Source organism: Loxodonta africana, chromosome 6, assembly GCF_030014295.1.
Source record: "Loxodonta africana isolate mLoxAfr1 chromosome 6, mLoxAfr1.hap2, whole genome shotgun sequence".
NCBI classification, from domain to species: Eukaryota; Metazoa; Chordata; class Mammalia; order Proboscidea; family Elephantidae; genus Loxodonta; species Loxodonta africana.
Genome location: NC_087347.1, coordinates 76,155,185 through 76,183,120, shown reverse-complemented (window position 1 = coordinate 76,183,120; position 27,936 = coordinate 76,155,185). Strand labels below are relative to the sequence as shown.

Genomic DNA, 27,936 nt, shown 5'->3' with positions numbered 1-27,936 from the left:
CTCATTGAGGCCTAATTTTCAGGATTGTTGTGAAGATCATGTTGGTGTTGTATGCTGTTGAGTCGATTCCGATTCATAGTGACTCTATAGGACGGAGTAGAACTGCTCATGGGGTTTCTTAGGCTGAAACCTTAACAGGAACAGATTGCCAGGTCTTTTCTCTGTCGGAGCAGCTAGTGGGTTTGAACTGCTGACCTTCCGGTTAGCAGCCAAGCTCTTAACCATTGAGCCACGAGGATTCCTTCTATGAAGATTATAGCAGATTAAATGTACAAAGCATCCTGCACAGGACATGTTAGATGTTCAGTAACTGTTAGTTTCCTCTCTGTGTTCTCTCCTAACGTGAACATCACTGGGAAGAAAAATGTCTGTGAAATAATAATGTTGTAGTTTCAAAAAGATGGAACTATTTCATTCACTTTTAGAGAAAAAACTGTACCTGCCTGTCTTAGTTATCTAGTGCTGCCATAACAGAAATACCACAAGTGAGTGGCTTTAACAAACAGAAATTTATTTTCTCACAGTTCTGGAGGCTAGAAGTCCGTATTCAGGGTGACAGCTCCAGAGGAAGGTTTTCTCTCCTTTGTCTGCTCTGGAGGAAGCTCCTTGTCTCTTTGAACTTCTTCTGGGCTATTTTCATGTGGCTTGGCATCCCTCTTCCTCTCCTCTCTGCTTCTCTCACTCACTTGTTTAATCTCTTTTATATCTCAAAAGGGATTGATGTAGACACACCCTACACTAATCTGGGGCCCTGGTGGGGCAGTTGTTAAGTGTTTGACTGCTAACCAAATGGTCAGCAATTGGAATCCACCAGCTGCTCTTTGGAAACTCTGCAGGGCAGTTCTACTCTGTCCTGTAAGGGTGGCTATGAGTCAGAAATCTACTCGATGGCAACAGGTTATGGTTAAATACTAACCCTTTCTCATTAACATAACAAAGAAAACCCATTCCCAAATGGGATTATAAACACAGGCATAGAAGTTAGGATTTACAACACATATTTTGGGGGGACATAATTCAGTCATGAACACTGTCAAATCTGAAATACATTTATAATAAAGTCTTCATAAAAGAATTTCCCAAGTCTTACGTATTTCCTGATGGGGAAAAATCTGAATACAAGAATAACATGTGAAGGAATTTAAGTGGCTTTGTTTTTGCAAAGAGCTGTGCTCCGTTGGTTCATTTGTATAGATAAAGATTTCAGTAACCTTAAAATTGTGAAGACTTAGGTGGGATACTAACTGGTTGCTGTTGAGCTGACTCTGATTCCTGATGACCCCAGCATGTCAGAGTAAAACCGCTCCATAGGGTTTTCAGTGGCTGTTTTTTCAGAAATAGACTGCCGGGCCTTTCTTCTGAGGCACTTCTGGATAGACTCAAACTTCTAACCTTTTGGTCAGCAGTTGAATGTGTTAACTGTTTGCACCAACCAAGGACTCCTGGTGGGGGTTGCTGACACCATCCCCCTCCCCCCGCCCCAGTGGTTTGAGGCTGTCCTGCAACTTGTTCTGAAAGATAGCAAGTCCTGTCCCTGGCCCCACCCCCCAAAATCAGAAATTCTAAAATCCAGCTGTGAAAATATCACCCAGATTTGCTGTCTGCTCGTGTAGAAAGCAAGTTGTCTTTCAGATGTCTGAAGAGTTGGAAGATCTTGCTGTGCCTATCATGTTTAACCCACAGTGACGGATGATTGGCAGCATAACAGCTGAGCCACAGCCATTTGGCCAGGAGTTCAAACCGCAACACGACGAGACGTAGCAGGATCACGGTTTGATTTGCTTTGGCCATGAAGTCTGAATCACCAAGTATAGAGGCCGAGGCAGGGGTGACAGCTGGCAGCCATTTTCGTCAATAAAGTTGTGACGGTTGAGGTGTACAAGCAACCAGAGCCTGCTAATTTCATAGACTTTGAGCCAACTGCTTAGTGTCAAAACCAGCTGTGGTCAATGATGCAAATCATTGTGAAAGGAACCTCGTCAGCAGCAAATCTCCTCCCACTGGACTCCCTCTTCCTAGTGGGCTAGGAGCAGATTGGATCCTGATTTCCAGGAACAGATCCAGTTTGAGGAGAAGGAGGCCTCATCTTTTTATTTTTTTTTATAATGCTGGTAACTTTTTTTAATGTCAAGATTTATTGAGGTATAATCTGTATACATAAAATCCAGACAGTTCTATAAAATTCGACAAACACAGTCAGGTAAGCACTTCTATAATCAAGAAAAAGAACTTTTCCATCACCCCCCAAAAGTTCCTTCATCAATCCTTTCTCCATCCCCAATCTCTGGCAACTGCTAATTGGTTTTCTCTGTTTGTATCTTTGCCTTTTCCAAAATGTCAAATCAATGGAATCATATAGTGTGTAGAGTTTTGAGTCTGGCTTTTGTCACTTACATAATGCTTATGAGAGTCATCCTCATGGTTGTATTTATCATAGTTCATTCCTTTGAATTGCTGAGCAGAATTCCCTTGTATAGATCTACCACAATTTTCCCCATTTGCCAGTTGAAGAGCATTTGGGTTGTTCCCAGTTCCTAATGATTGTGAATAAAGCAGCTATGAACGCTTGGAGCTTTATCTTTTTAAGAAAAATTTAAAGGAAAATAAATAACTTTGCTACATAGGAAACCACAACTGTACGGGGCAGGAATGAGTCTGGTGGTAGGATTGTCTCCTTCTTGATTAGTAGACAGAACACCTCTTTTCCTAACATCTTAGCAGTTTATAGTTTTAACAAAACACTTTCACTTATTTTATTTCCTATAATAACATAGTAACTCCGAGAAGTAGGCTGGGGATCCATTTACCCCATTTTATTGATGGTGCCTAGGAAACCCCACTACAATCCAAGTTTCCTAACTCCTGATCTGCTGCCCTTCACCCCAAAATATTTTCTGAACACCCCATATGTGTAGAACATTCTGCTAGGTGTTTGGGGGGTAGGTCACGAAAACACCTTGAAGAATTTGTTTTATCCCATCGAGAGGGGACAGTCTCTTATGGAATAAGGACCAACTCACCTGCCACAGGCTTGAGAGGAGTACTAAGTTAGGGGCAACCAGCACAGCACAAGAAGCAAACAAGCTATCAAGCTATTTGCAATCCCTTTTGGAAGCAGGTAGGGCATAAATTATAAAGAAATAAGTCCAACCTGAGGCTGATGGGAGCAAGAGGAGAATGGAGTGACAGATCTTAAATGCTCAGAGGGGAGGGGAATTTACTAGACGGTGATGTTCCAGGGCAGGCAAGAAACTGGTTTCTAGGATAAGGAACAAGCTCCCTCCTTAGCTTCCAAGTTAGAGAAAGCAATTTCCAGGCACAACTTTCTTTGAACTTATTTGAAGTTTGACTGGGATAATGACTAGGGAATTAAGTAGTGGAGAATCAAAGTGGAAAATGGTCTCATAGGCCCAAAATTTCTTGACTTGTTTGGTATGGTGGAGATGGAGGCCAGGATTTCTGATGCGGCTGCAGGAAAAAATAAGAAAGGTGTCAAGGAGAACCTAGTCTTTAAGTCAAGAATTTTACTTGCTTGGTGCAGCTTTTGGTGGCATTTTCTGGTCTGACCTCCCACAAGTTTGCCTCTTTATGTTCTGATAAGATGGCTGCTGACCAGCTGTCACTCCAGCCAGAAACCACATCGGCTCCTTGTGAAATCTGCCAGCTCCGGTTAGGAGGGCTTTTGTGCTTCATCTGTATGTGTCTTCTCTGCCAGGTACAGTTGGCGTCCTTTGCCAGGCCTATTATGGGGGTGGAAAGCTCACCCAGCCTATATCACCAACCAGAAAATCTACCAAGACAGTGTCCCTCCTGGAAACAATGCCTGGGTCTGTCCTAGGGTGGGTCATCAAACTCCAGGCCAGGCCAGAGCGCCCACCAGCAGCAGCCAACACATGGGAAAGAATATGGGAAAGTCTGAATTTTTACCTTCATTAGTAAAGGAAAAAAGAAGACAATAGGGTTTAATGATTTTTTTTTTTTTAAATAAATGTGGGTAGCACCATATAATACTCAGGAGTTCAGACTTCGGGGTGTAAAGTTGCTTGAGTTCAAATCCTGGCTCTGCCACTCTTCAGCTGTGTGACTCTGGGTAAGTCATTTAACTTCCCTGTGCCTCAGTTTTCTCAGCTGTGAAATAGGAATAATAGAGATATCTACCTTTTATGGTTACTCTAATCAAAAGGTCGGCACTTCAAACCCACCAGCCATTCCGCGGGAGAAAGATGTGGCAGTCTGCTTCCGTATATAGATTTACAACCTTGGGAACCCTGTGGGGCAGCTCTGTTCTGTCCTATAGGGTCGCTATGAGTAAGAATCTACTCGACAGCAGTGGGTTTTGGTTTTGGTATGGTCGCTATGAGTCAACATCGACCCGATGCCAGTGGGTTTTCTTTTATTTTTTTGGTGTGAGGATTAACTGAGTTAATTTTTGTAAAGGGCTTAAAGCATAACAGTGGTGATGGTCATTGTTTGCCATCAAGTCAGCCCCTGACTCATGGTGACCACATGCACAGTAGGCTGAAACGCTGCCCAGTCCTACACCATCCCCATGACTGGCTGAGGATAGGACTGTTGAGATCCATAGGTTTTCATTGGCTGATTTTCAGAACTAGATCACCAGGCTGTTCCTCCTAGCCTGTCTTAGTCTGGAAGCCCTGCTGAAACCTGGTTGGCATTATAGCAACACACAAGCCCCCACCGACAGATGAGCGGTGGCTGTGCGTGAGGCTCGTTGAAGGGGAATGGAAGCTGGGTCTCCAACATGGAAAGTGAGAATTCTACCACTGAACCACCACTGCCCTCTCTGAAACATAATAATCCCTACATTTGTGTTTGTTAAATAAAAATAATGGACCTTTCTCTAACTCCTCTTCCTCATTTCCCCCCTACCCCCAGCCAAATCAAGCTAAATGCACACACTTGATCTTTCTCTTTTTTCTAGTAATTTCAATCTTTAACATCTAAAACTACTCCCTTAAATTTTTCAGAGTGCTTTCACTTCTTTGACCTCTTTTTATTTTTACTCCTTTAATTAGAATGCAAGTTCCATGAGGGTAGAGACCATGTCTCTTTAAATATACTCTGAGGCAGCCTTATTACTTACCATGGGAATGTTTACTGGGTCATCTTAAAGGAATGGAGAGATGTGGGTGCCACAAGGCTAGGTGTTGGAAGATGATACCCGAGGTAGGAAGTCAACAAGAAGGGAGAGGAAAAAAAATCCCATCTAAGGAAATAAGAAAGGAGAAAGATCAAGGATCCCAAATATTCTAATATGGTATCTCTGGAAGTACTTACTGCTGGCAGAATTAGAAACAGCCAGAGCAAGAAGAAAGGTGCAGGAAGAGAAAGAACAAGGTCTAGATCATAGGCCACGGAAAAAGGAGATGGGGACAGAGTTAGGATTGACTGTCTTGGGGCAGATCCCAGAGAATATCTCCTTCAGGAGAGCAGGGGCCCTGCTGGCAGTGTAGCTCCTATCTAAAGCCAAGGGATTCAGTTGGAAAGAACCTGCTTTCTCTAGATACCTGAGGCTGCCTGAAGATATCCCATCCTAGGCCTTGAGGATAATGGGGAATGGAACAAAGAGACATGACAGCCAGGAAAATCCCTTCAATATTTCTCCAAAACAGGTGTTTATCAGCATGAACTAAGCTGACTGAACAATGAAAAACTTCAGTTGTGGTATCCCACAAAGGAATGTAGTGTTTTGACTGTCTTTTAAAACCCTGACAATGTGATAAAGGTTGGCTGTCCACCCATAGTTGTTCTGTGAACAGGGCTGCAAGACAAAAGGCTGAGAAGGGCACTCTGGAGGGGCAGAAATATGAAGGAGCAGCCTCCTGTGAGAGACCTCACCCCCTTTTAAACCCCCTGATGGTAGCAACTGGCAAGGCAATAGGAAAGCCATCCAGTGGTTGTCAAGTCCAGAGCCCTGGCCTGATATACTTGTAACCTTTGTCACACAGTTTCCCTTGATGGATATGACCAGTGAGACAGAGTGGTTACCTGAATTACCCATTACCCAGCTAGTAGGGACCTAGCCAGGACAGTTATTAATTCTCCTATTCCCTTTCTAACCACACTGTATTAACTCTTAAAAATAATTACCAAATCCATTGGTGAGAAGCATCACCTTGGAGCCTCAAATCCTAAGAAAAGTGTGGTTTTTCTCTAGGCAAATTTTATTACCCAGTTAGATAATTCATTTAAGTGTGGGAGCACAACCTTAAGACCTTCATCTTTTGTTTCAACCCACAGGGCACCCTTCAGACCAAAGCAGCGATCTGAATCCCACCCTCACTGGGGAAACCCAGGGCAGTATTCAGTTTCAAGACTGCCATGAGCTAAGTGACCACAAAGGTGTGTTCATTAGAGGCTTCGGGTGGGTGTCCTCTGTTCAGGTGCATTCCAGGGACAGTTCCAGAACTGGACAAGATCAGCTGATTTGGACCCTCTGCTCACCACCCTGCCATTTTTTTTCCCTACAGTGACAGCTGACTGAATTCAGGGGCAGCCTTGCAGGAAACCTGTAAGATGATTTCATAGAAGGGCAGAGTAAATAGAGACCAGCTGCCCTCTCTTCCCACTTATACCTGTTCTGTGGGAGGAGACCGGTCTAGTTGCAGCTCTCCTCAACAGCTGCTTCTCCTCAACCCATACTCTTGGGGCAGGCTCTGACAGGTTTGTATCTGATTTACCATAAGACTAATGGAGGTTTAACTTCTCAGGAAAATCTTCTGCCATTCAGACATTGATACTTAGACCTCAGGCTGATGGAAAACATTCATGAGGGGAAGGGCCACAGTGGGCCAGAAGTTAAAACTCCAGTTTCTGCTCTCAGCCCTCCATGAATTAACATAGCTAAGCTTTTTTTAAGCTTCAGCATCATTGTAAAATGAGAGAACTGGACCACACCAGTGGTTTTCAGACATTAAAAAAATATTATAATCTCTCCTTTTTTGCCCAGTTTGAAGGTGCCTGGACTTCTGCTTGAAGAAAATCTGTGATTTTTTAAATATGAATTTTAATGCTATTGCTGGCATTTTATGGAAAGTGAGGATGAGTTGCTCTGGATTTTGCAGTTGTTGTCAGGTACTGTCAAGTTGATTCCAACTCATAGTGGCCTCATGTAACAGAGTAGAACTGCCCCGTAGAGTCTCCTAGGCACAGTCACTAGGAGTCAGAATCAGCTCAACAGGAATTTTTTTTTAATCTTTATGGGAGCAGATTGTCAGGTCTTTCTTCTGTGGAGCCAATAGTGGATTTGAACTAACACCCTTTGGCTAGTAGCCAAATGCTTAACCATTGTACCACTAGGGCTCCTGGGTGTCTTTTTTTTTTTTTTTAATAATTTATTTTATTTTTGTTGTTGAAAATATACACAGCAAAACATACACCAATTCAATAATTTTTACATGTACAATTCAGTGACATTGATTGCTTTCTTTGAGTTGTGTAACCATTCTCACCCCTTTTTCTGAGTTTTTCTTCCCATTAACATAAACCCCCTGGGTTTCCTATCTAATCTTTCAAGTTGCTGTTGTCAGTTTGATTCCATATTGATAGATCCTAAAAGAGCACAATGCTCAATGCAGACATTCTTTGCTAAAAAAAATTCTTTACTAGTTAAGCTAAATTTTGTTTGGTTTTAAGAAATCTTCAGGATATTTTTGGTGTAAAGTTTAAGGTTTAAAGACTATCTCAGAGCAGTAGTTTTGGGGCTCTTCCAGCCTCCATGGCTCCTGAAAGACTGGATTCCATGAGAATTTAAAATTCTGTTCTACATTTTCACTCTTTTGATCAGGATTCTTTATAGAATCTTTGGTCAAAATATTTAGTGGTTATAGCTGGACACTATCCAATTCTGGTTCCATGGCAAAGGAGGCAGTTGTTCGTGGAGGCAATCAGCGGCATATTACATTTCTTCCTCTTACTCCTGACTCTCCTTCTTCCTGTATTGCTCCAGGTGAATAGAGACCTATTGTTGTGCCTTGGATGGCTACTTGCAAGCTCTTAAAACCCCAGGCACTTGATGCAACAAACTAGGAGGTAGAACAGAAGCACTAAACATGTTATTAGGCCAAATAACCGGAATATCCCGTGAAACTATGACCCTAAACCTCCAAACCAAGGAACCAAATCCCATAAGGTATTTGGTTGTGTGTAAGCAGCTTCATCAGTTACTCTTTTTTTTTTCTGTTGTTGTTGGAAGCATGTCTATTACACAGCTCTTGCCTGTTCAACTTTTTACCAGTGTACAGCTTATTGATAGCAATTACATTAATTGACTGCGCAACCCTACCCTTAATCAATGAGATTTTTCCATCACTGTAAGCCCAAACTCAGTACACCGTAAGTAATAACTGCTCCCCTTCTTCCCTCCCTCCTGCCCCTAGTAAACACTAATAAACTTTGTTTTCTATACATTTATCTGTTCTTGTATTTTTATATGACTGTCCTTTTGTGATTGACTTATTTGCCTCAGCATAATGTCTTCAAGCTCCATCCGTATTATAGCATGTATCAAGACTTCATTTATCTTACTGGCTGAATATTATTCCATTGTATGTAGGTACCACATTTTGTTGATCCATTTGTCTGCTGATGGACATTTAGTTTGTTTCTACCTTTTGGCTATTGTGGATGGTGCCGCAGTGAACACTGGTGTACGTTTATCTGTTTGAGTTCCTTCTTTCAAGTTTTTTGGGTATATGCCTAGGAGTGGAATTGCTGGATCATATGATAGTTCTATTTTTAGTTTTTTGAGGAACCGCCACACCGTTTCCCACAATGATTGCATTCCCACCAACAATAGATAAGCATTCTAATTTCCTCATATCCTCACCAACATTTGGTATTTTCTGTTTTTTTTAATTTTTTAATTTTATCTTAGCCATCCTGGGAGTAAAATGGTATTTCCTTAGGGTTTTGATTTGCGTCTCTTGGATGGCTAATGACATTGAGCATCTTTTCATAGGGCTCCTGGATTTTCCAGTAGAGTTTGCAGTTAGTTTATCCAACAAGCCCAGCACCACTGCCCAGCACATAGGCAGGGAGACTCTGGGTACTTCACATCTGTCTTAGTTATCTAGTGCTGCTGTAACAGAAATACCACAAATGAGTGGCTTTAACAAACAAATTTATTTTCTCACAGTTTAGGAGGCTAGAAGTCCAAATTCAGGGTGCCAGCTCTAGGAGAAGGCTTTCTCTCTCTTTGTCAGCTCCAGAGGAAGGTCTTTGTCTCTTCTAAGCTTCTGTTCCTGGTGGATCTTCATGTGGCTTGGTATATGTCTTCCTCCATCTCTGCTTCTCTCACTTATTTTTTTAATCTCTTTTATATCTCAAAAGAGATTGACTGAAGACATACCCTACACTAATCCTGTCTCATTAACATAACAAAGACAACCATTCCCAAATGGCATTATAACCACAGGCATAGAGGCTGGAATTAAAACACATGTTTGCGAGGGGAGGGGGGAACACACGATTCAATCTGTAACAGCATCCTTTGGAGTCTGCCATCCAGTCTATTTTTTTTAAAGAAATACTGAATGGGAGCTTACTTTGGACGATGGTTAGGGAGTGGCAGCAAAAGAGAAGGAAAAGTGAAGGGAGCAGCAGTGTTTCTTGAACTTGAGGAAACTTGGGGATGGAGTCAATAAAAGGTTTTTCATTTTCCAAGGAGGATTCAAAAGAAGGGTGTCTAGCTGTTACCATTCTATGGCATGTTGTTGTTGTGTGCCTTTGAGTCAATTCCAACTTACAGTGACTTCATGCAATATAGTAGAACTGCCTCCTAGGATTTTCTTGGCTCTAATCTTTACAGAAGCAAATTGCCAGGTTTTTCTCCTGAAAGGCCACAACCTTTAGGTTAGCAGCTGAGCATGTAACCGTTGCGCCAGCAGCGTTCCTCTGGTCTATGGCATAGACCACCTTTTGTCACTAGGGGAAGTCACAAATATGCGGTCTCTGGGCTGTAATCAGTATGGAGCTGAGTTCTGTTTGGCCAGGCACACTTTTTAAAAAAATTGTTATCTGAATGTCTTTAAGTAGGGCGTGCATTCTCCAGTTCACCATAAACCCCAGCATTCCCCACTTTCCATGTTTGTTACCTGAGTGGCCCCAAAAGCATTTTGCTTGGAACACCTGCTTTGGCGTTTCGTTTTTTTTCCCTGACAGTCAAATGCTTCTCCATTTTATTTTAAAATGGACCGGTGAAGGCATGGCTCCATCTTCCTGGAAAATATGAATGGCACTTAGAGCTCAGTGAGTCTTTGGATGGACTCAATTCCTCCAGAGATCTCTACTCCCAGTATTATTCATTAAACCTTTTCTGAAGAAAGGCGGCCCATCTATTGGCACAACTGCATATACTCCAAGTTTTATATTTTCTTTTTTTTTTTTAATAATATTTTATTTTCGGTATATACACAGCAAAACCTGTTCCCATTCAAAAGCTTCTATACATAAGGATCAATGACATTGGTTACATTCTTCACAGTGTCAACATTCTCATTTCTGTACCAGTTTTTCACTCCCACTGACTTAAACTCCCTGCCCCCAGCCGTCTCAAGTTTGGTATTTTCTACTATTCAAGCTCATAGTTTTAGTTTTGCAGTCCTGTAAGTGATCTGTTCACTTAAAATAAGGCACCTTATTTCACTCTTTTGTTTTTCTTCCATTTCTCAGTTTCTTCCATCCCCTTGTTGAGCAATTAAATTGCCAGGGTGATCCCAGCTGTCAGTTAAGACATACTTCAAAATATTTTTTACTGTTTTAGATCTTGCTTTGGACTCAGTGGTTTGATAACCTCCTCTTTATTTAAGTTTATCTCTTTACTCTGACCCAAAACGTCCTCCCTGCTCTTCAGGCAAAGCTGGGGGATGGAGAATATTCTTAAGTTTCTGGTTGGTTTTTATACTTCAAGTAACTCTTAAAAATCAATATTTTGATGACTGAAGTGTAAATGAATAAGAAACGTGGAATATGTTTTCTTTTCAATAACATAAGTGGAAATTCTGTGAGTTTTTATTGGAAACCCAGGAAAAGTTACTGGGAGCATTTGCTAAGTTCCAAGTAGAGATGTTGACCCTTTTTCTCATTCTGGTCTTAAACATGGCACCTTCCTAAGAAAAGTCCCAAATCAAAAGGGCTTTTGATATTGTGGTAAAAGTACAACTAACAAAACGCTTGTCATTTCAATATTTTTTATGTGTGTAATTTAGTGACATTAATTGCATTCACCACGTTGTGTGACCATTACCACTATCCATTTCCAAATTTTACATCACCCTCAACAGAAACTCAGTGCCCTGAGCAATAACTCCCCCTAAAGGGGCTTTTGTGGTCTTATCTGGCATTGCTTGTGCTTTTTCTCCTCTGGGTTGCTGATAAACTGCTATTGCTGATTTTTATACTGACGATCTCAAAATAGGTACAGACAAGAGCTTGCAACCTCAGCTGTCTACATGGACAGTACTAGTCGGGTTTTGATCGGTGGTAGGTCTTGGTGCTGCTGAATTGGACCAGAGAATAAGATTGAAATTTATTTGCAGGAATTTTCCTTTGTAATAAGGAAAACTGTATGATATTTGTATCCCTGAAGTGGGCTTATCTTTTTATATCAATTCTGGACTTTTATATTGCTTATTGCAGTATTACAAGGGTCAATGTTTTAGAATCTCCAAAGGAGGGGAAAGCCTACCTGGTGCTGTAGCTGGAAGAATTTAGCAATCAAAAGAAGGCAGAGAGGGGAGGGGATCAGCTAATGGAATTCCAAAGGGCTGAAAATATTTTTCTTGATTTTTTGCTTTTATTTTTTCCTCCCCAATATTGTTGTTTCACTGTTCGTGTGTGTGTGTAATAATAAAAATGTAGTAATGTTCCATTTTGAATTTTCTTTTTATCCTTCGGGTGTTTATAGCAATAATAATAACAAAGCAGCAGATGGTTTTATCCAACACTGCTAACTCAAAGAATTACATTTCTTCTGCACAAGAAATGTTTATGTCTGTGGGACCAAACTAATAATTTAGAATCAGAGCATACTCTTCCCAGAACAGATAACACAAAAACAATTGATTTTTAAATTTATTTCATTTTCTACAGTCCATCTCTGCCATATTTTTTGTTCTATCATCCTCAACATCAATCTTTTACATTTTATATGTATTGCACATTATGTGAAAATTTCCAAGTTTATAGGTTTTCTGTTGTTGTTGGTTATATTTTGGTGTGGCTACTTCTTGATGATCTAAAATAAAGATGGCAAATAGGTGTGGCCTCTTTCATACTCCAATTGATTGGCAATGACTGTTGGGAGCTGCGATTCTCAGCCCTGGCTGCACATTAAAATCATCTGGGGAGCTTTTCAAACTCGATACCAGCCCCCATGCCAGGTCAGTTTCAGAATCTCTTGGGGCAGGGCTCAGGCATGTTTAAAAATTTTCCCCAGGTGATTTTAACTTACAGCCAGGATTAAGAATCATTGATCTGGAGCAGAGGTTCTGAAACTTCAGCATGGATCACCTGGTTGTTGTTGGGTGCCAGAGTCATTTTCAACTCATAGCAACCCCATATGACAGAAAACTGCCCCATAGGGTTTCAGCAGATTACCAGCTCTTTCTCCCTTGGAGCACCCAGGGCGGGGGGTTGAACAGGCAACTTTCAGTTAGCAGCTGAATGTTTAACTGCTTGCACCACCAGGGCTCCTTGAAGGGCTTGTTAAAAACACAGATTGCCAGGCCCCATTCCCAGTTTCTGATTTGGTAGAATTTGCATTTCTAACAAGTTCTCAGGTCATACTGAGCCTGCTGGTCTGGGTCCACACTTTGAGAACCACTGATGTAAAGCATTGTGTTAAGAAGGAACTTCTTAACTGTGTTAAGAAGCTGAATTAAGATTCGGTGGGAATTGCAACAATAGTAATAACAACCAAAATATACGTGTGTGGTTATGGGTGTGCATGTATAGGTGTATCTGTAGGCATGTGCATATATATGTGTGTATATATGTGTGTGCTGCATGTGTATTCATATATATATAACAAAGCACACGGGGGCACAGCTGTGGATACTTCCTAGATATAACCAAACACCTCTGGGTTTGGCTTACTAGGTTTGAAGACTTAGGACCATAGCCTCGGGGTGGAGGGGGAGGGTAACATGGTCAATTATCATAACATAGTTCATAAAGATATTGTTCTGCATCCAAGTTTGGCGAGCACTATCATGGGTCTAAAACCTTGCGAGCGACCATCTACGGTAAAACTATTGGTCTGTACTTGCCTGGAACAAAAGAAAAACGAGGAAAACAATGACTCAAAGAAGAAACCAGTCTGCAGAACTAATAGCCCACACAAACCACAGTCTCATCTATCCTGAGACCAGAAGAACTAGATGGTGCCCGGCTACCACTAACAGCCGTTCTGACCAGGGACAAAATAGATGGTCCCTGGATAGAATGGGAGAAAAATATAGAACAAATTTCAAATTCCTCAAAAAGGTCAGACTTACTGGACCAGTGGAGACTAAGGGATCCCCCGAGACTGTCTCCCTGAGATACCCTTTAAATTTGGAACTGAACCCACTCCCAGACGTCGCCTTTCAGAAAAATAATAGATTGGCTCATAAAATAAACAGTATCACCTGTGAGTACCGTGGTCCTTTTAGATAATCATCTATATGAGACCAAGCAGTCAATATTTACCCTAAAGCAAAGATGGCAAGATAAAGGGGGGTTAGGAAAGCTAGATTAATGGAAACAGAAGAACCAGAATGGAAATAATGAGAATGCTGACACGTTGTGAAAAATATAACCAATGACACTGAACAATATATATAAAAATTGTTAAATGGGAACTTAATTTGGTGTGTAAACTTTCACCAAAAAAAAAAAAAGATTCAGTAGGAAAAAGGGCTATGATGGATTAATATATGCTGCTATGGTCATAAGAAAGAGGAATTGTATTTGTCACCCTCAATCTTGAGCAACTCACAGATAAACTGTCCTCAATCACAATGAAGACAAGGATTACTTCTAGGATAATTCCCTGTTTACAGTTAATCTTACCCACATTGTAAAACTCCATTCCTTGACTTACTATCCCGATCTAGCTGGCATTCCATCTGGGACTAGAAGCTGATCTACCAACTACCTTATCTACCTGTTGTTGTCAAATCAGTTCTACTTATAGAGACCCCATGTGTTGCAGAATAGAATTGCATTCCATAGGGTTTTCAAGGCTGTGACCTTTTGGAAGCAGATTGCCAGGCCTTTCTTCAAGGGCACCTCTGGGTGGCTTCAAACCACCAATCTTTTGGTTAGTAGTTGAGTGCTTAACCCTTTGTGCCACCCACGGACTCCTACTATCTAGTACCGTGTTATTCCAGTGTTACTACATTCTGTGGCTGTTGGGACGTACCTTACTTTGGGGCCTCTAATCTCTGTCCACTATTTATATCTGTTGATAGAGGTGGTTTGTTTTCTTTAAGCATGAGTTATTTTATACAATTTATTGGCTACGACCTAGCACAGAGGAAGACCTGGATTCACAGAACAGGTCAGTTTTGATAATGTGTCCTAGAGAAAGGCTGAAGAAAGTCAGGGAGTGGCATGAGGGCAGAGATGGAGATGCTGTGCAGAGCCTAGATGGACACTAGAATCTAAATCCTTTCTACGTCTGAATTTATCCTTAGACCTTGTCTTAGTTACCTAGTGCTGCTGTAACATAAACACCACAGATGAGTGGCTTTAAGGAACAGAAGTTGATTTTCTCATGGTTCTGGAGGCTATAAGTCTGAATTCAGGGTGTCAGCTCTAGGGGAATGTTTGTCTCACCCAGCTTCTAGTAGCTGCAGTCAGTTCTTAGAATTTCTGGGCTTGTAGATACATCTACCTCAATCTTCACATGCTGTCTTCCCCTGTATGTATGTCTGTTTTCCCTTTTAGTAAGATACCACTCAGAAGGGATTAGATTTAGGACCCACCCTACACTGGTATGACCTTATTAACACAGCAAAAAAAAAAAAAAAAAATCCCTATTCCCAAACAGGGTTGAATTCACAGGCACAGAGATTAGGACTTCAGCATATATTCTGGGGGGATACAATTCAACCCGTAACAGACCTCTAAGTACTTGTTTATTTTCTCTCAGTTCTGAGGAATTCTAAAGATCATAAAAGCAGTCCACAAGCAGAATCCAACAATGGCCATGCAGAGGCTTCAAGCAACTCTCCTGCTCTTACTGAGAAAAATCGGTGAGTCTTATTCACACGAGTTCCCAGCCTTAAACTCAGGTACTCTGTTCCAATGGGCAGTGAAACAAAAGTATTTCTATTCCCATTATTTTGGTGAGTTGGAGAGAGTGGAGACAAAAAGTGTTTTCCATCAGATTCTCCCATGTCAGAGATCACTTCTCTGTGTACAAAAATCTTTATTCTATGGGCAACCTGAATAGACGCCTGCTCGTTGGATTCTCTTCATTTGGCCTCATTAGGTTAAAGCAATGGTTCACAACCTGGCGGGGGTGGGAGGGGTATTATTTGCAATATCTGCAGACATTTATGGTTATTACAACTTTGGTTGGGAAGTTTTTTACTACTGGCATCTGTGGGTAGAGGGGTCAGGGATGCTGCTAAACATCCAGCAGTGTAAAGCACAGCTCTCCCACAACAAAGAATTGTTCAGCTCAAAGTGTCAGTGCCAGCGTTGAGAAACCTTGGCTTTAAGCTAAAGAAAACCTATTGCTGTTGAGTTGATTTTGACTCATAGTGACCCTATAGGACAGAGTAGAACTGTCCGATAGGGCTTCCAAGACTGTAATCATTACAGAAGCAGACTGCCACATGTTTCTCCAGTGGAGTGGCTGGTGGGTTCTAACCACGGACCTTTCAGTTAGTACCCAAGCACTTTAACCACCGCACCAGTAGGTCTCCTTGGCTAAAGAATAAAGGGGGGAAGTTCACAGGTTTTAGTTAAATATAATTCAAAAGGAGTAGAATATCACATGCAAAAGAATGAAGTTGTACCCCTATCTCATACCATATACAAAAATTAACTCAAAGTGGATCAAAAATCTAAATATAAGAGCTAAAACGATAAAACCCTTAGAAGAAAGCATAGGGGTAGATCTTCAGGAGCTTGGATTTGACAATGGATTCTTAGATATGATATCAAAAGCACAAGTAACAAAAGAAAAAATAGGTAAATTGGAATTCATGAAAATTAAAAACTTTCGTACATCAAAGAATACTAACAAGAGTAAAAACATAAACTACAGAATTGGAAAAAATATTTGCAAATTGTATATATGATAAGGGCCTAACCTGTTGCCATCAAGTCAATTCCAACTCATAGTGACCCTACAGGACAGAGTACAACTGCCCCATAGGATTTCCAAGACTATAATATTTACAGAAGCAGATTGCCACATCTTTCTCCTACGGAGTGGCTGGTGGGCTTGAACTAACAGCCTTTTGGTCAGCAGCTGAGCGTTCAACCACTACACCACCAGGGCTCCTTGATAAGGGTCTAATACCTGGAATGTATATATTAAAAAAAAAAACTCTTGCAACTCAACAATAAAAATACCACTTTCCCAATTAAAATTGGACAAAGGACTTGAACAGACATTTCTCCAAAAAAAAGAGATACAAATGGCCAAACATATACATGAAAAGATGCTGAACATTATAGTCATTGTTGTTAGGTGCCATTGAGTCGGTTCTGATTCAGAGCAACTGTATAGGACAGAGCATAACTGACGACTTACAGCAACGTTGTGTACAACAGAACTAAACCCTGCCCAGTCCTGCGCCATCCTCACAATAGTTATGCTTAAGCCCGTTGTTGCAGCCACTGTGTCAATCCATCTCCTTGAGGGTCTTTCTCTTTTTTGCTGACGCTCTGCTTTACCAAGCATGATGTCCTTCTCCAGGGATTGATCCCTCCTGATAACATGTCCAAAGTACGTAAGACAAAGTCTTGCCATCCTTCCTTCTAAGAAGCATTCTGGCCGTACTTCTTCCAGGACAGGTGTTTTCATTCTTTTGGCAGTCCATGGTATATTCAGTATTCTTTGTCAACACCATAATTCAAAGGCACCAATTCTTCTTCAGTCTTCCTTATTCATTGTCCAGCTTTCCCATGCCTATGAGACGATTGAAAACACCATAGCTTGGGTCAGGTGCATCTTAGTTTTCAAGGTGACATCTTTGGTTTTTAACACTTGAAAGAGGTCTTTTGCAGCAGATTTGCCCAATTCAATGCGTTGTTTGATTTCTTGACTGCCACTTTCATGGGCGTTGATTGTGGATCCAAGTGAAATGAGATCCTTAACAACTCTAATCTTTTCTGCGTTTATCATGATGTTACTTACTGGTCCAGTTGTGAGGATTTTTGTTTTCTTTATGTTGAAGGTATAATCAATACTGAAGGCTGTGGTCTTTGATCTTCATCAGTAAGTGCTTCAAGTCTTTTTCACTTCCAGCAAGCGAGGTTGTGTCGTCTGCATATTGCAGGTTGTTAATGAGTCTTCCTCCAATCCTGATGCCTTGCTCTTCTTCATATAGTCTGGCTTTTTGGATTATTTGTTCAGCATACACATCGAATAAGTATGGTGAAAGGATACAACCTGACGCACACCTTTCCTGACTTAAACCACGCAGCATCCCCTTGTTCTGTTCGATCGACTGCCTCTCGATCTATGTACAGATTCCTCATGAACACAATTAAGTGTTCTGGAATTCCCATTCTTTGCAATGTAATCCATAATTTGTTATGATCCACACAGTCGAATGCCTTTGCACAGTCAATAAAACACAGGTAGACATCTTTTTGATAATTCTCTGCTTTTAGCCACAATCCATCTGACATCAGCAATGATATCCTGGTTCTATGTCCTCTTCTGAATCCGCCTTTTGAATTTCTGGCAGTTCCCTGTCGATGTACTGCTGCAGCCACTTTTAAATGATCGTCAGCAAAATTTTACTTGCTTGTGATATTAATGATATTGTTCAATAATTTCCACATTCGGTTGGATCACCTTTCTTGGGAATATGCATAAATATGAATCTCTTCCAGTGGGTTGGCCAGGTAGCTGTTTTCCAAATTTCTTGGCATAGATGAGTGAGCACTTCCACCACTGCATCTGTTTGTTGAAACATCTCAATTGGTATTCCATCAATTCCCAGAGCCTTGTTTTTCACCAGTGCCTTCAGTGCAGCTTGGACCTCTTCCTTCAGTACCATCAGTTCCTGATCATATGCTACCTCCTGAAGTGGTTGAATGTTTGAATGTCAACCAGTACTTTTTGGTATAGTGACTGTGTGTATTCCTTCCATCTTCTTTTTATGATTCCTGTGTCATTTAATATTTCCCTGTAGAATCCTTCACTATTGCAACTCAAGGCTTGAATTTTTTCTTCAATTCTTTTGTCTTGAGAAATGCTGAACGTGTCCATCCCTTTTGGTTTTCTAACTCCAGCTCTTCGCATATGTCATAATAATGCTTTGTCTTCTCCAGCTGCCATTTGAAATCATCTATTCAGCTGTTTTCCTTCATTATTTCTTCTTTACACTTTAGCTACTTGACGTTCAAAAGCAAGTTTCAGAGTCTCTTCTGACATCCATTTTGGTCTTTTCTTTCTTTCCTGTCTTTTTAATTACCTCTTGCTTTCTTCACGCATGATGTCCTTGATGCCGTTCTATAAGTCATCTAGTCTTTGGTCATATTGTGTTCAATGTGTCAAATCTATTCTTGAGATTGTTTCTAAATTCAGGTGGGATATACTCAACATCATACTTTGGCCCTCATGAACTTGTTCTAATTTTCTTCAGCTTCACCTTGCATATGAGCAGTTGGAAGTCTGTTCCACAGTCAGCCCCTGTCCTTGTTCTGACTGATGATGTTGAGCTTTTCCATCATCTCTTTCCACAGGTGTAGTCAATTTGATTCCTGTGTATTCCATCTGGCAAGGTCCACATGTAGAGTTGCAGTTTATATTGGTGGAAAAAAAAAAATGGTATTTGTAATGAAGAAGTCATTGGTCTTGCAAAATTCTGTCATGATCTTTGGCATCATTTCTGTCACCAAGGCCATATTTTCCAACTGCCTGTCCTTCTTTGGAGTCCCAGTGGCACAGTGGTTAAGAGCTACGGCTGCTAACCAAAAGGTCAGCAGTTTGAATCTACCAGCTACTGCTTGGAAACCCTATGTGACAGCTCTATTCTGCCTTATAGGGCTGATGAGAGTCAGAATCAATTCAACGGCAATGGATTCAGGATCCTTCTTCTTTGTTTCCAACTTTCACATTCTAATCACCAGTAATTATCAATGCATTTTGGTTACATGTTCGATCAATTTATTAACCTTCCAGCATCACATCAACACACAAGCCCCCACAGTAGAACAAATTGCCAAGACACTTAGGGGTTTTAGTCATTATGCAAATCAAAACCACAGTGAGAAGCCACTTCACATTTATTAGGATGACTATGGTTTTTTTTTTTTAAGTCGGGGAGAGGATAACAAGTATTGGCAAGGATGTGGAGAAAGTGGAACTCTCATACGTTGCTGGTAGGAATGGAAAATGGTCCAGCTGATGTGGAAAACAGTTTGGCAGTTCCTCAAAAAGTTAACCATAGAATTTCTGTATGACCCAGCAGTTCTATTCCTGGAATTGAAGACAGGTATTCAAACAAAAACTTACACACAAATTTTCATAGCCACACAATTCTTAATAGCCAAAAGGTGGAAACAGTCCAAATGTGCAACTGATGAATGGGTAAACAAAATGTGGTATACCCATACAATGGAAATATATTTGACCATAAAAAGGAATGAAGTGCTGATATATACTACAATGTGGCTGGACCTTGGAAACATTATGCTAAGGGAAAGAAGACACAGAAAGCCACATTTTGTATGATTACATTTTTATGGAATACCCAGATTAGGCATATCCATAGAGACAGAAAGCAGATTAGTGGTTGGCATGGGCTGTGGGGAGGGAAGAACAGGGGTTACTGCTTATTGGGTATGGGGTTTCCCTGTGGGGTGATGAAAATGTTCTGGAACTAGGTAGTGGTGATGTTTGTATAACATCATGAACGTACTATCTGACACTGAATTGTACCTTAAAAATGGGCAAAATGGTGAATTTTATGTTATATGTGCTTTACCACAATAAAAAACAATAGAAGAAATAAAAGAGTAGAGCAGAGCTTGCCCAGGGCCATCCTTCACTATTTCAGTGTACATCTGAGATTGTCAAGGACTGCAGGGCATGATGATCCTGGCTATATGTGGGCCCAGGTCACTTTAAGTCAGGCCAGGCCGTGGCACCAAGCACTAGAGATTCTAGGAGCTCATAGCCTTGCTCTTCAGGGAAGCCGTCATAGTCTACCTTCTCTGAGAAGAGGTTCCCAGACCCTGTCATATGTGTTACCAGAAGGAAGACACAGCTACAGGAAGGAGTGGACCTTGCCAAAGGGAAGGTCTTAGTAGAATGAAGCTTGCCTTTCTTATTTTTCTCCAGATTGATTGTGGGACCTTCATTAAAAGTTTATTCCAAGATTCAGAGAAAGAAGCAGATCATTATAAAGTTCTTGTACCTTTACACCTAGAAAAAGAGGTAGCCTTGATTTGCAATTTTAAAAAAATAATTCTAAATTTTTGAGACATCTTATTAATATTTTTGAGATTAACAAATTCTAAATATTTCTCAAGCTACCCTTGGGCTAAATTTGCCTAAAAAGTCAGAGTAGCCCATTTAAGGATATTTGAGGAAATATTATAGATCTAACATCTGGTATTAGAATAACAAACTTTAGAATTTCTGATGCAGCAGAAAAACCACTGAATTTAGGAGGTGGAAGACTCGGGTTCTGGTTCTAGTGCTCAGATTTTCTAGCTGTTTGAGCAAGTTGGTGTGAACCACTCTGGAAAGCGGCTTCAGCCCCAGCCTGCCTCCTTTCAATCAGTCACACCTGATGATTTACTGTCTTGGTTATCTAGTGCTACTATAACAGAAATACCACAAGTAGATGGCTTCAACAAAGAAGTTCATTCTTTCACAGTCTAGTAGGCTAGAAGTCCAACTTCAGGGCATCAGCTCCAAGAGAAGGGTTTCTCTCTCTGTCAGTTCTGGAGGAAGGTCCTTGTTATCAGTCTTCCCCTGGACTAAGGGCTTCTCAGCACAGGGACCCCAGGTCCAAAGGATGTGCTGTTCTCCTGGCTCTTCTTTCTTGGTGGCATGATGTCCCCATGTCTATGTCTCTCTGCTCACTTCTCGCTTTTATATCTTAAAAGAGATTGACTCTTGTAGACTGAGTCCTGCCTCATTAACAGGACTGCCTTTAATCCTGCCTCATTAACATCACAGAGGTGGGATCCAGAACACATAAGAATCACATCAGATAACAGAATGGTGGACAGTCACACAATACTGGCCATCATGGCCTAGCCAAATTGACATGTGTTTTGGGGGGATACAATTCAATCCATGACACTTACCTTCTGACTTTTCTCAGAATATTCAGGACAGTGCTGTGAGCTCCTTCCACTTCTCTTTCTTCTCCCTTAGAATCTCTCCTCACCTTAGAATCTCTCCTCATCCTCACCTGTTCTTTTTTCCTTTGCTCCTGTCTCAAAAGACCACAGGTCTTCTTCCTTGCAAAAGCTAACCCCTCCATCTGCATTCCTGCCCTCCAGGCCCTACTGCCATCACTTAGCCCAGCCCCTGCTTGTCTCTTTCCCTCTCTACAAGGGCTTCGAACAGGCTTAGTCCAATTCAAAGCCCTGCTGAAAATTTGACTTTCTAATAAATTCCTAGGAAGTTATCCGTAACAGTCACCTGGAAATCTTGTTAAAATGTAGATTCTGATTCAGTGTGTGGGGGGTGGAAATGCAAATTCTCAGCAGGGACCTTGTTAGAAATGCAAATTCTTGGCAGGGTCTCAAACTGGAATGAAACTGGTTCAAAGCCCTGCTGTCAACTGCCTCTTTTCTTTTGCTCTCCCCATTCTAACAGAAGTCTGCCCTTGACCTTGTCCCTCTCCTTACCTTCACCCCCAGACTTCTCCATGTGGACGTTCAGCTCTGTCCCTCATTACATCATCAAGCTCTGCCTTCTGAATCCAGAAATTGGATTTGTGCCCTTACCATGTCCCTAAAACTCATCTTGGGAAGCTCAGCTCCCAGTTGCTGGAGCCTCATCTTTATAACATTCTTTGAAGCATTTAGTTCCATGGACGGGCCATGCTTCCCTTGAATCACCCTCTCCCATGGGTATCTGTAGTGTTGGATTCTTCAGGTTCTTCCTGAGAGACATCTCAGTCTCTGTCTTCTCAGTCTCCTTCACCACGCCCCACTGAAATGCAAGTAATTCTCTAAGTCTTTGACTCTCTTTTTTACCCTGCTTCTTTGTCATGTCTTCCAGGTGTACTCTGGTATCAATTCTGAGCTGTGTGAGCACAATTCCAGATCTCTGTTTTGAGCTCCACCTTCCTACACCCAAATTCTGCTGTGCATGTATCCCATATTCACATACCAGGGCCTCAACACAAAAGCCCTTAACACACTGCCTCCCCATCTGATCTTCCGACTTCTGTTAGTGGCTCAAACACTTTCATGACCTGGCCTTGAAAACTGGCACAGTCATTTTTGATCCTACACCTCACTTAACCCTACCTCCCATCACTTTCTAACCATCCTTCCCTGGTCCAGGCCTGCCATTACCTCTTTCACACCCTCAATCTCACCTCTTTTCAGATCAGCTTTCATTACTGACATCTGATCGGTGTTCCTAACGCATACTCTGACTGTTCAAGGAACTTCAATGGCTTCCCATTTTAGACCAAAATAGGTTCATACTTTTCAGTCTGCTTTTCAACATCTCTCTTTATTTTGCTTCAGTTTCTCCTCCAGGCTCACCTCCAGCATACCCTTATATATAAAAAAAAAAAAAAAAATTTTTTTTTTTTTTTGCTAGATTGAATCAGACTTCCTATTGTTCCACCAATGCACCCACCTCTGTTCTCTTTGCCCATTTCTTTTTGTTCAACTCATACCTATTTCATCAAGATAGATCTTCATATCACTTTCCTCCATGAAGACCTTCTATGAGGTCCCAGTCTCTCTGCTCAATTCTTTCTTTTGTATCTCAAAAGAGATTGACTCAAGATACGATCTAATCATGTGGATTGAGTCATGCCTCATTAACATAACTGCCTCTATTTCTGCTTCATTTACGTCATAGAGGTAGGATTTACAACACATAGGAAAATCACATCAGATGACAAAATGGTAGACAGTCACACAATACTGGGAATCATGGCCTAGCCAAGTTGACACATATTTTGGGGGGGACACAATTGAATCCATGAAAGTACTCAATAAATTTATTGAACTGACTTCTAAGGCAACTCCTCAGGACTCAAATTTTTATGAGAGAAATGCTTTTCCCACTCAATCTTCAGTTGGTGACCATAACAAGAGAATCCAGAATAATTCATGAGAGTGTATGTCAGGGCATCCCTATCACGGGGGGCTGGGGCGCCATAATTCCCTGTGTGTTTGATGGTCACCTCAGTAATCTATGGATCAACCCAGAGCTGACAGGAAGGAAGTCAAGGGGGGAGGCGGTATGTGTGACAAAAATCCTGGGTTATGCCAGTGTTAATGCTCTCCGTAGCAAGTAACAGAACCTCTGACCAATAGATTCAAGAGAGTAAGACCTCAAAGTAAGAGGACTGCAGACAGAAGTTTCAGGGCTGGGTCAGCCTGGGTCAGGGATATCATCAAGGACATGACACATCTCTTTGTTCTGCTGCACTCAGCGTGTCAGTGATGCCCCCACTTATGATCACAAGGTGGCTGAGCAGCACTAAGCATCACTTCTTTACATGGCAATGTTCAAAGCAGGAAGGAAGTGTTAGATAGAAAGGAAACTCTCCTCAGGAGCCTTCCTCCATTTCTTAGAAGGGAAACTTTTCCCTGAAGTCCCTCAGGATACTCCACTCACATGTCATTGGCCAGAATTTGCAGGGGTGGCTCTGAAGGTGGAGCTGCAAAGAAGGCTGGAAAAGCGAGCAAGAGACATTTCAGCTCCTACAGGGTAGAGTAAGCAAAGAAAACAGGGATTGGGAATGGCCTTTGGGGAAGAAAGCAAGAGTGTGTGCCACAAGATGCTAAAGGGGTAGTGATGGGAGCAGATGGTAGTAGGGAAAGATGAAGGGAGGACAGAATCAGAGGGAAAAGTTAGTAAAGAAGACCCAGACGTGACAAGAAATATTGCTGAGAATAGGAACTACAGGGAAGTGTTGAGGTGATTACTCAGATACCAACATTTATTGGTATGCCAGGTCTTTTCTCACATGTTATCTCACTTAATTCTTATACCAACCTTTTAGGTTGGCATTACCAATTTCATACTACAAATAAATAAACAGAACCTGAGGAAGGCTAAAATAGTGGCATCTGATTGCTGGCCCTGGAACCAGTGCTGGGATGCATGTCTCAGATTTACCTACTTCTGCCCCCCCAACTCAGTGGCACATAACAACACAAAAAACCCCAATCAAGTAGCCCTGGTGGTGCTACTTTTTCCATGGGAGAAAGATGTGGCAGTCTGCTTCCATAAAGACTTACAGCCTTGGAAACCCTATGGGACAGTACTATTCTGTCCTATAGGATCACTATGAGTTAAATAGACTTGACAGCAATGTTTTTTTTTACCCTCCTCTGCTCCATCAGCTGATCTGGAAATCACTTGGTCACACTCTGTCATACAGACCAAATGGCAGGTGTGGGGTTTTAATCCAGATCTGTCTCCAGCAATAACAACCAATAACACTTGGTATTCACTAACAACTTGCTGGGCACTCTGCTAAGTATTTTACATCCATTATCATATCCTTACAACAACCCTATGGGGGAGGTACACATTTTATAATTTCTGACATTTAGAGGTTACAGAAGGAGCCCTGGTGGTGCAACAGTTAAGCATTCAGCTACTAATGGAAAGGTTGGCCGTTTGAACCCACCCAGCTACTCCACAGAAGAGAGACCTGCCAATATGCTTCCATAAAGATTACAGCCAGGAGGCAGGGCCAAGATGACACAGTAGTCGGATGTCTTTCTGTAGTCCCTTTTACAACAAAGCCCCGAAAAAAAAGTGAATCGATTATATGTGACAATCTGGGAGCCCTGAACATCAAAGACAAAGTTGAGGAATCCAACTGAGCATCAGGGGGAGGGAGAGACAGTTCAGAAGCAGCGAGAAGTTGCCAGACCTGATCTGGCCGGCACTGGCACCTTGTAGGCTGATCAGTTGGTGTGCTCAGTAAGGCAAGCAGTGGCACTTGGAATGCATTTTCCGTATCAGGAGAGACGGAGCGGCAGAGAGTCTGCTCAATCCTCAAGAACTAGCGAGAAATGGTGCTAAATTGTTGAAAGATAATCATCTAACGTACCGTGTGGAACAAAAAAAAAAAAAAAACTTTTAGGGAAGTACCTCTCCCCCATTTTCCTGCCCCTCCCTGCTCTGCTCTGGGTCCCAGTCTGACTTCAGTGATTGCTAAACTCCTTGGGCCGGAAGTAGGACCTGTCACGTGCCCTGAGCCATACTCATAGCTTTGGAGATGGAACAAATTAACAAACAGGAAAAAATAATCTGCCAGCTCCCTTAAGCCGGGAACTCAGGGCAGGGACAGCTCCGTTGCCTAGGCATAGGCATAATGGGTCCATGGACTTTGAACGCCTTTCATACATGCATAGACCTGTGTGGGCCCATTTCAACAGTGTAGGCCCTTATTAACACAGTAGAACAGGGTATATACCTGAAGCCTAACTTCAGCTATACCAGCTTTATGGTGGAGTGGTAGGTTCCTGACATTTGACACCGCTCTGCCTATTAAGCAGGATCCTCATCTACCCACATCAGGGACCTGAGGACTGGTGGCTCCATCCACACCACCTAGCCACCCGCTACAGGGGTCCAAGAATAAGTGGTGCCTCCCAGTCCTTACAGCCAACAGCATTGGGAGCCTGTAGTCCGACTGCAGAACCCACCCACCTAGGTGCTGTGGGGAACAGGGACATGCTTTCCTCCCAGACACTCAAGGGCAGCTGTCAGTCCCCTGCCTTGCTCAGTACGTGACATCCTTCTGCAGCCAAATACCTTGTGCCTACACCAGTCACACCTGCCTGTCTAGGACTGTAGATGAGCACCTGCACCATACACTCAGTGATTGCCAACCTGAACAGCTGAGCTGAATCTACAGAAGAAAAGTAAACAGGCTCCTGGGCTCACATACCTAGTAATAGCTTTAGTCACCTGGAGACAGGACGTGAGAGCTTCAAAGATGCCAATAATCAAACTAGCTCACACAACCAGCCTATTCGGGCATATGAAAACAAGAAGCTAGGACACAGTAAGCAAACATAAAATAAATAAATACAATAACTTATTGATGGCTAGGAGACAGCAGTCAATATCAAATACATAAAGAGGTAGATCATGATGGCTTCAGCAGGCTACCAAAACAAAGAATCAAGAAACCAGGAAGAGAACTTCTTGGAATTACCAGAAGTAGAATTCAAATGACTAATTTACAGAACTCTTCAAGAGAGCAGGAAAGAGATCAGACAAAATGCATGCAGAACAAGCCAGGGAACACAGAGACAAAGCAATAGAGAAACTTAAGAAGGTTATACAGGAGCATAATGACAAATTTAACAGGCTGCAAAAATCCTTAGACAGCAAACAGAAATCCAAAAGATTAACAAGAAAATTTCAGAATTAGACAACTCATTAGAAAGTTATAGGAGCAGAGTTGAGGCAATGGAAGTCAGAATTAGTGAGACTGAAGATAAAGCACTTGACATCAACTTATTTGCGGAAAAATCAGATAAAAGAATTTTTAAAAAATGAAGAGACCCTAAGAATTATACGAGACTGTATCAAGAGGAATAACCTACAAATGATTGGAGTCCCAGAACGGGGGGGGGATAACAGAAAGTGCAGAGAGAATTGTTGAAGATTTGTTGGCAGAAAACTTCCCTAATATCGTGAAAGATGGGAAGATATCTATCCAAGAAGCACATTGATCCCCACACAAGGTAGATCCCAAGAGAAAGTCACCAAGACATTTTGTAATCAAGCTTGCCAAAACCAAATAAAAAGACAGAATTATAAGAGCAGCTAGGGATAAATGAAAAGTCACCGACAAAGGAGAGTCAATAAGACTACGCTTGGACTACTCAGCAGAAATCCTGCAGGCAAGAAGGCATGGGATGACATATATAAAGCCTTGAAGGAAGAAAACTGCCAACCAAAAATTATATCTCCAGCAAAACTGTCTCTTAAATATGATGGTGAAATTATGACATTTCCAGATAAATGGAAGTTTAGGGAATTTTTAAAAACCAAACCAAAATTACAAGAAATTCTAAAGGGAGTCCTCCAGTTAGAAAATCAAAAACATCAGATAACAACCCAAGACTAGAACACAGGACAGAGCAATGAGATATCAACCCAGGTAGGGAAGTCACAAAAATAAATCAAAGCTAAAATACTGAAAATAGGGAAACAGAGATGTCAGTATGTAAAAGATGACAACATTAAATCAATAAAAAGGGACTAAAAAATGTCATAGATCTTCATATGGAGAGGAAGTCAAGGTGATATGAGGAAATAAAAGATCGGTTTAAACCTAGAAAAAGGGGTAAATATTATGGTAACCACAAAGGAAACTAATAGTCCTAAGCATCAAAAAAATAAAGGTCAGCAAATACAAAATCAACAGCAATGAAAAAGATGAAAAGAAAATACATAAAGAAAAATGACTCAGTACAGAAAATTAAGTGGAACAAAGAAACTGTCAACAACACACAAAAAAGACATCAAAATGACAGCACTAAACTCATACCTAT

At 41.5% G+C, this 27,936-nt stretch overlaps 1 protein-coding gene across 1 annotated transcript in view; it reads left to right on the top strand.

Moving 5' to 3' along the window:
• The window catches only part of MYO3B (myosin IIIB), a 557,666-nt gene that overhangs the window by 381,917 nt on the left and 147,813 nt on the right, over positions 1-27,936 (top strand). Inside the window, 2 exon segments of the mRNA XM_010602840.3 lie at positions 6,262-6,363; positions 15,158-15,260. Of these exon segments, the coding sequence (XP_010601142.3) occupies positions 6,262-6,363; positions 15,158-15,260 (205 nt within the window).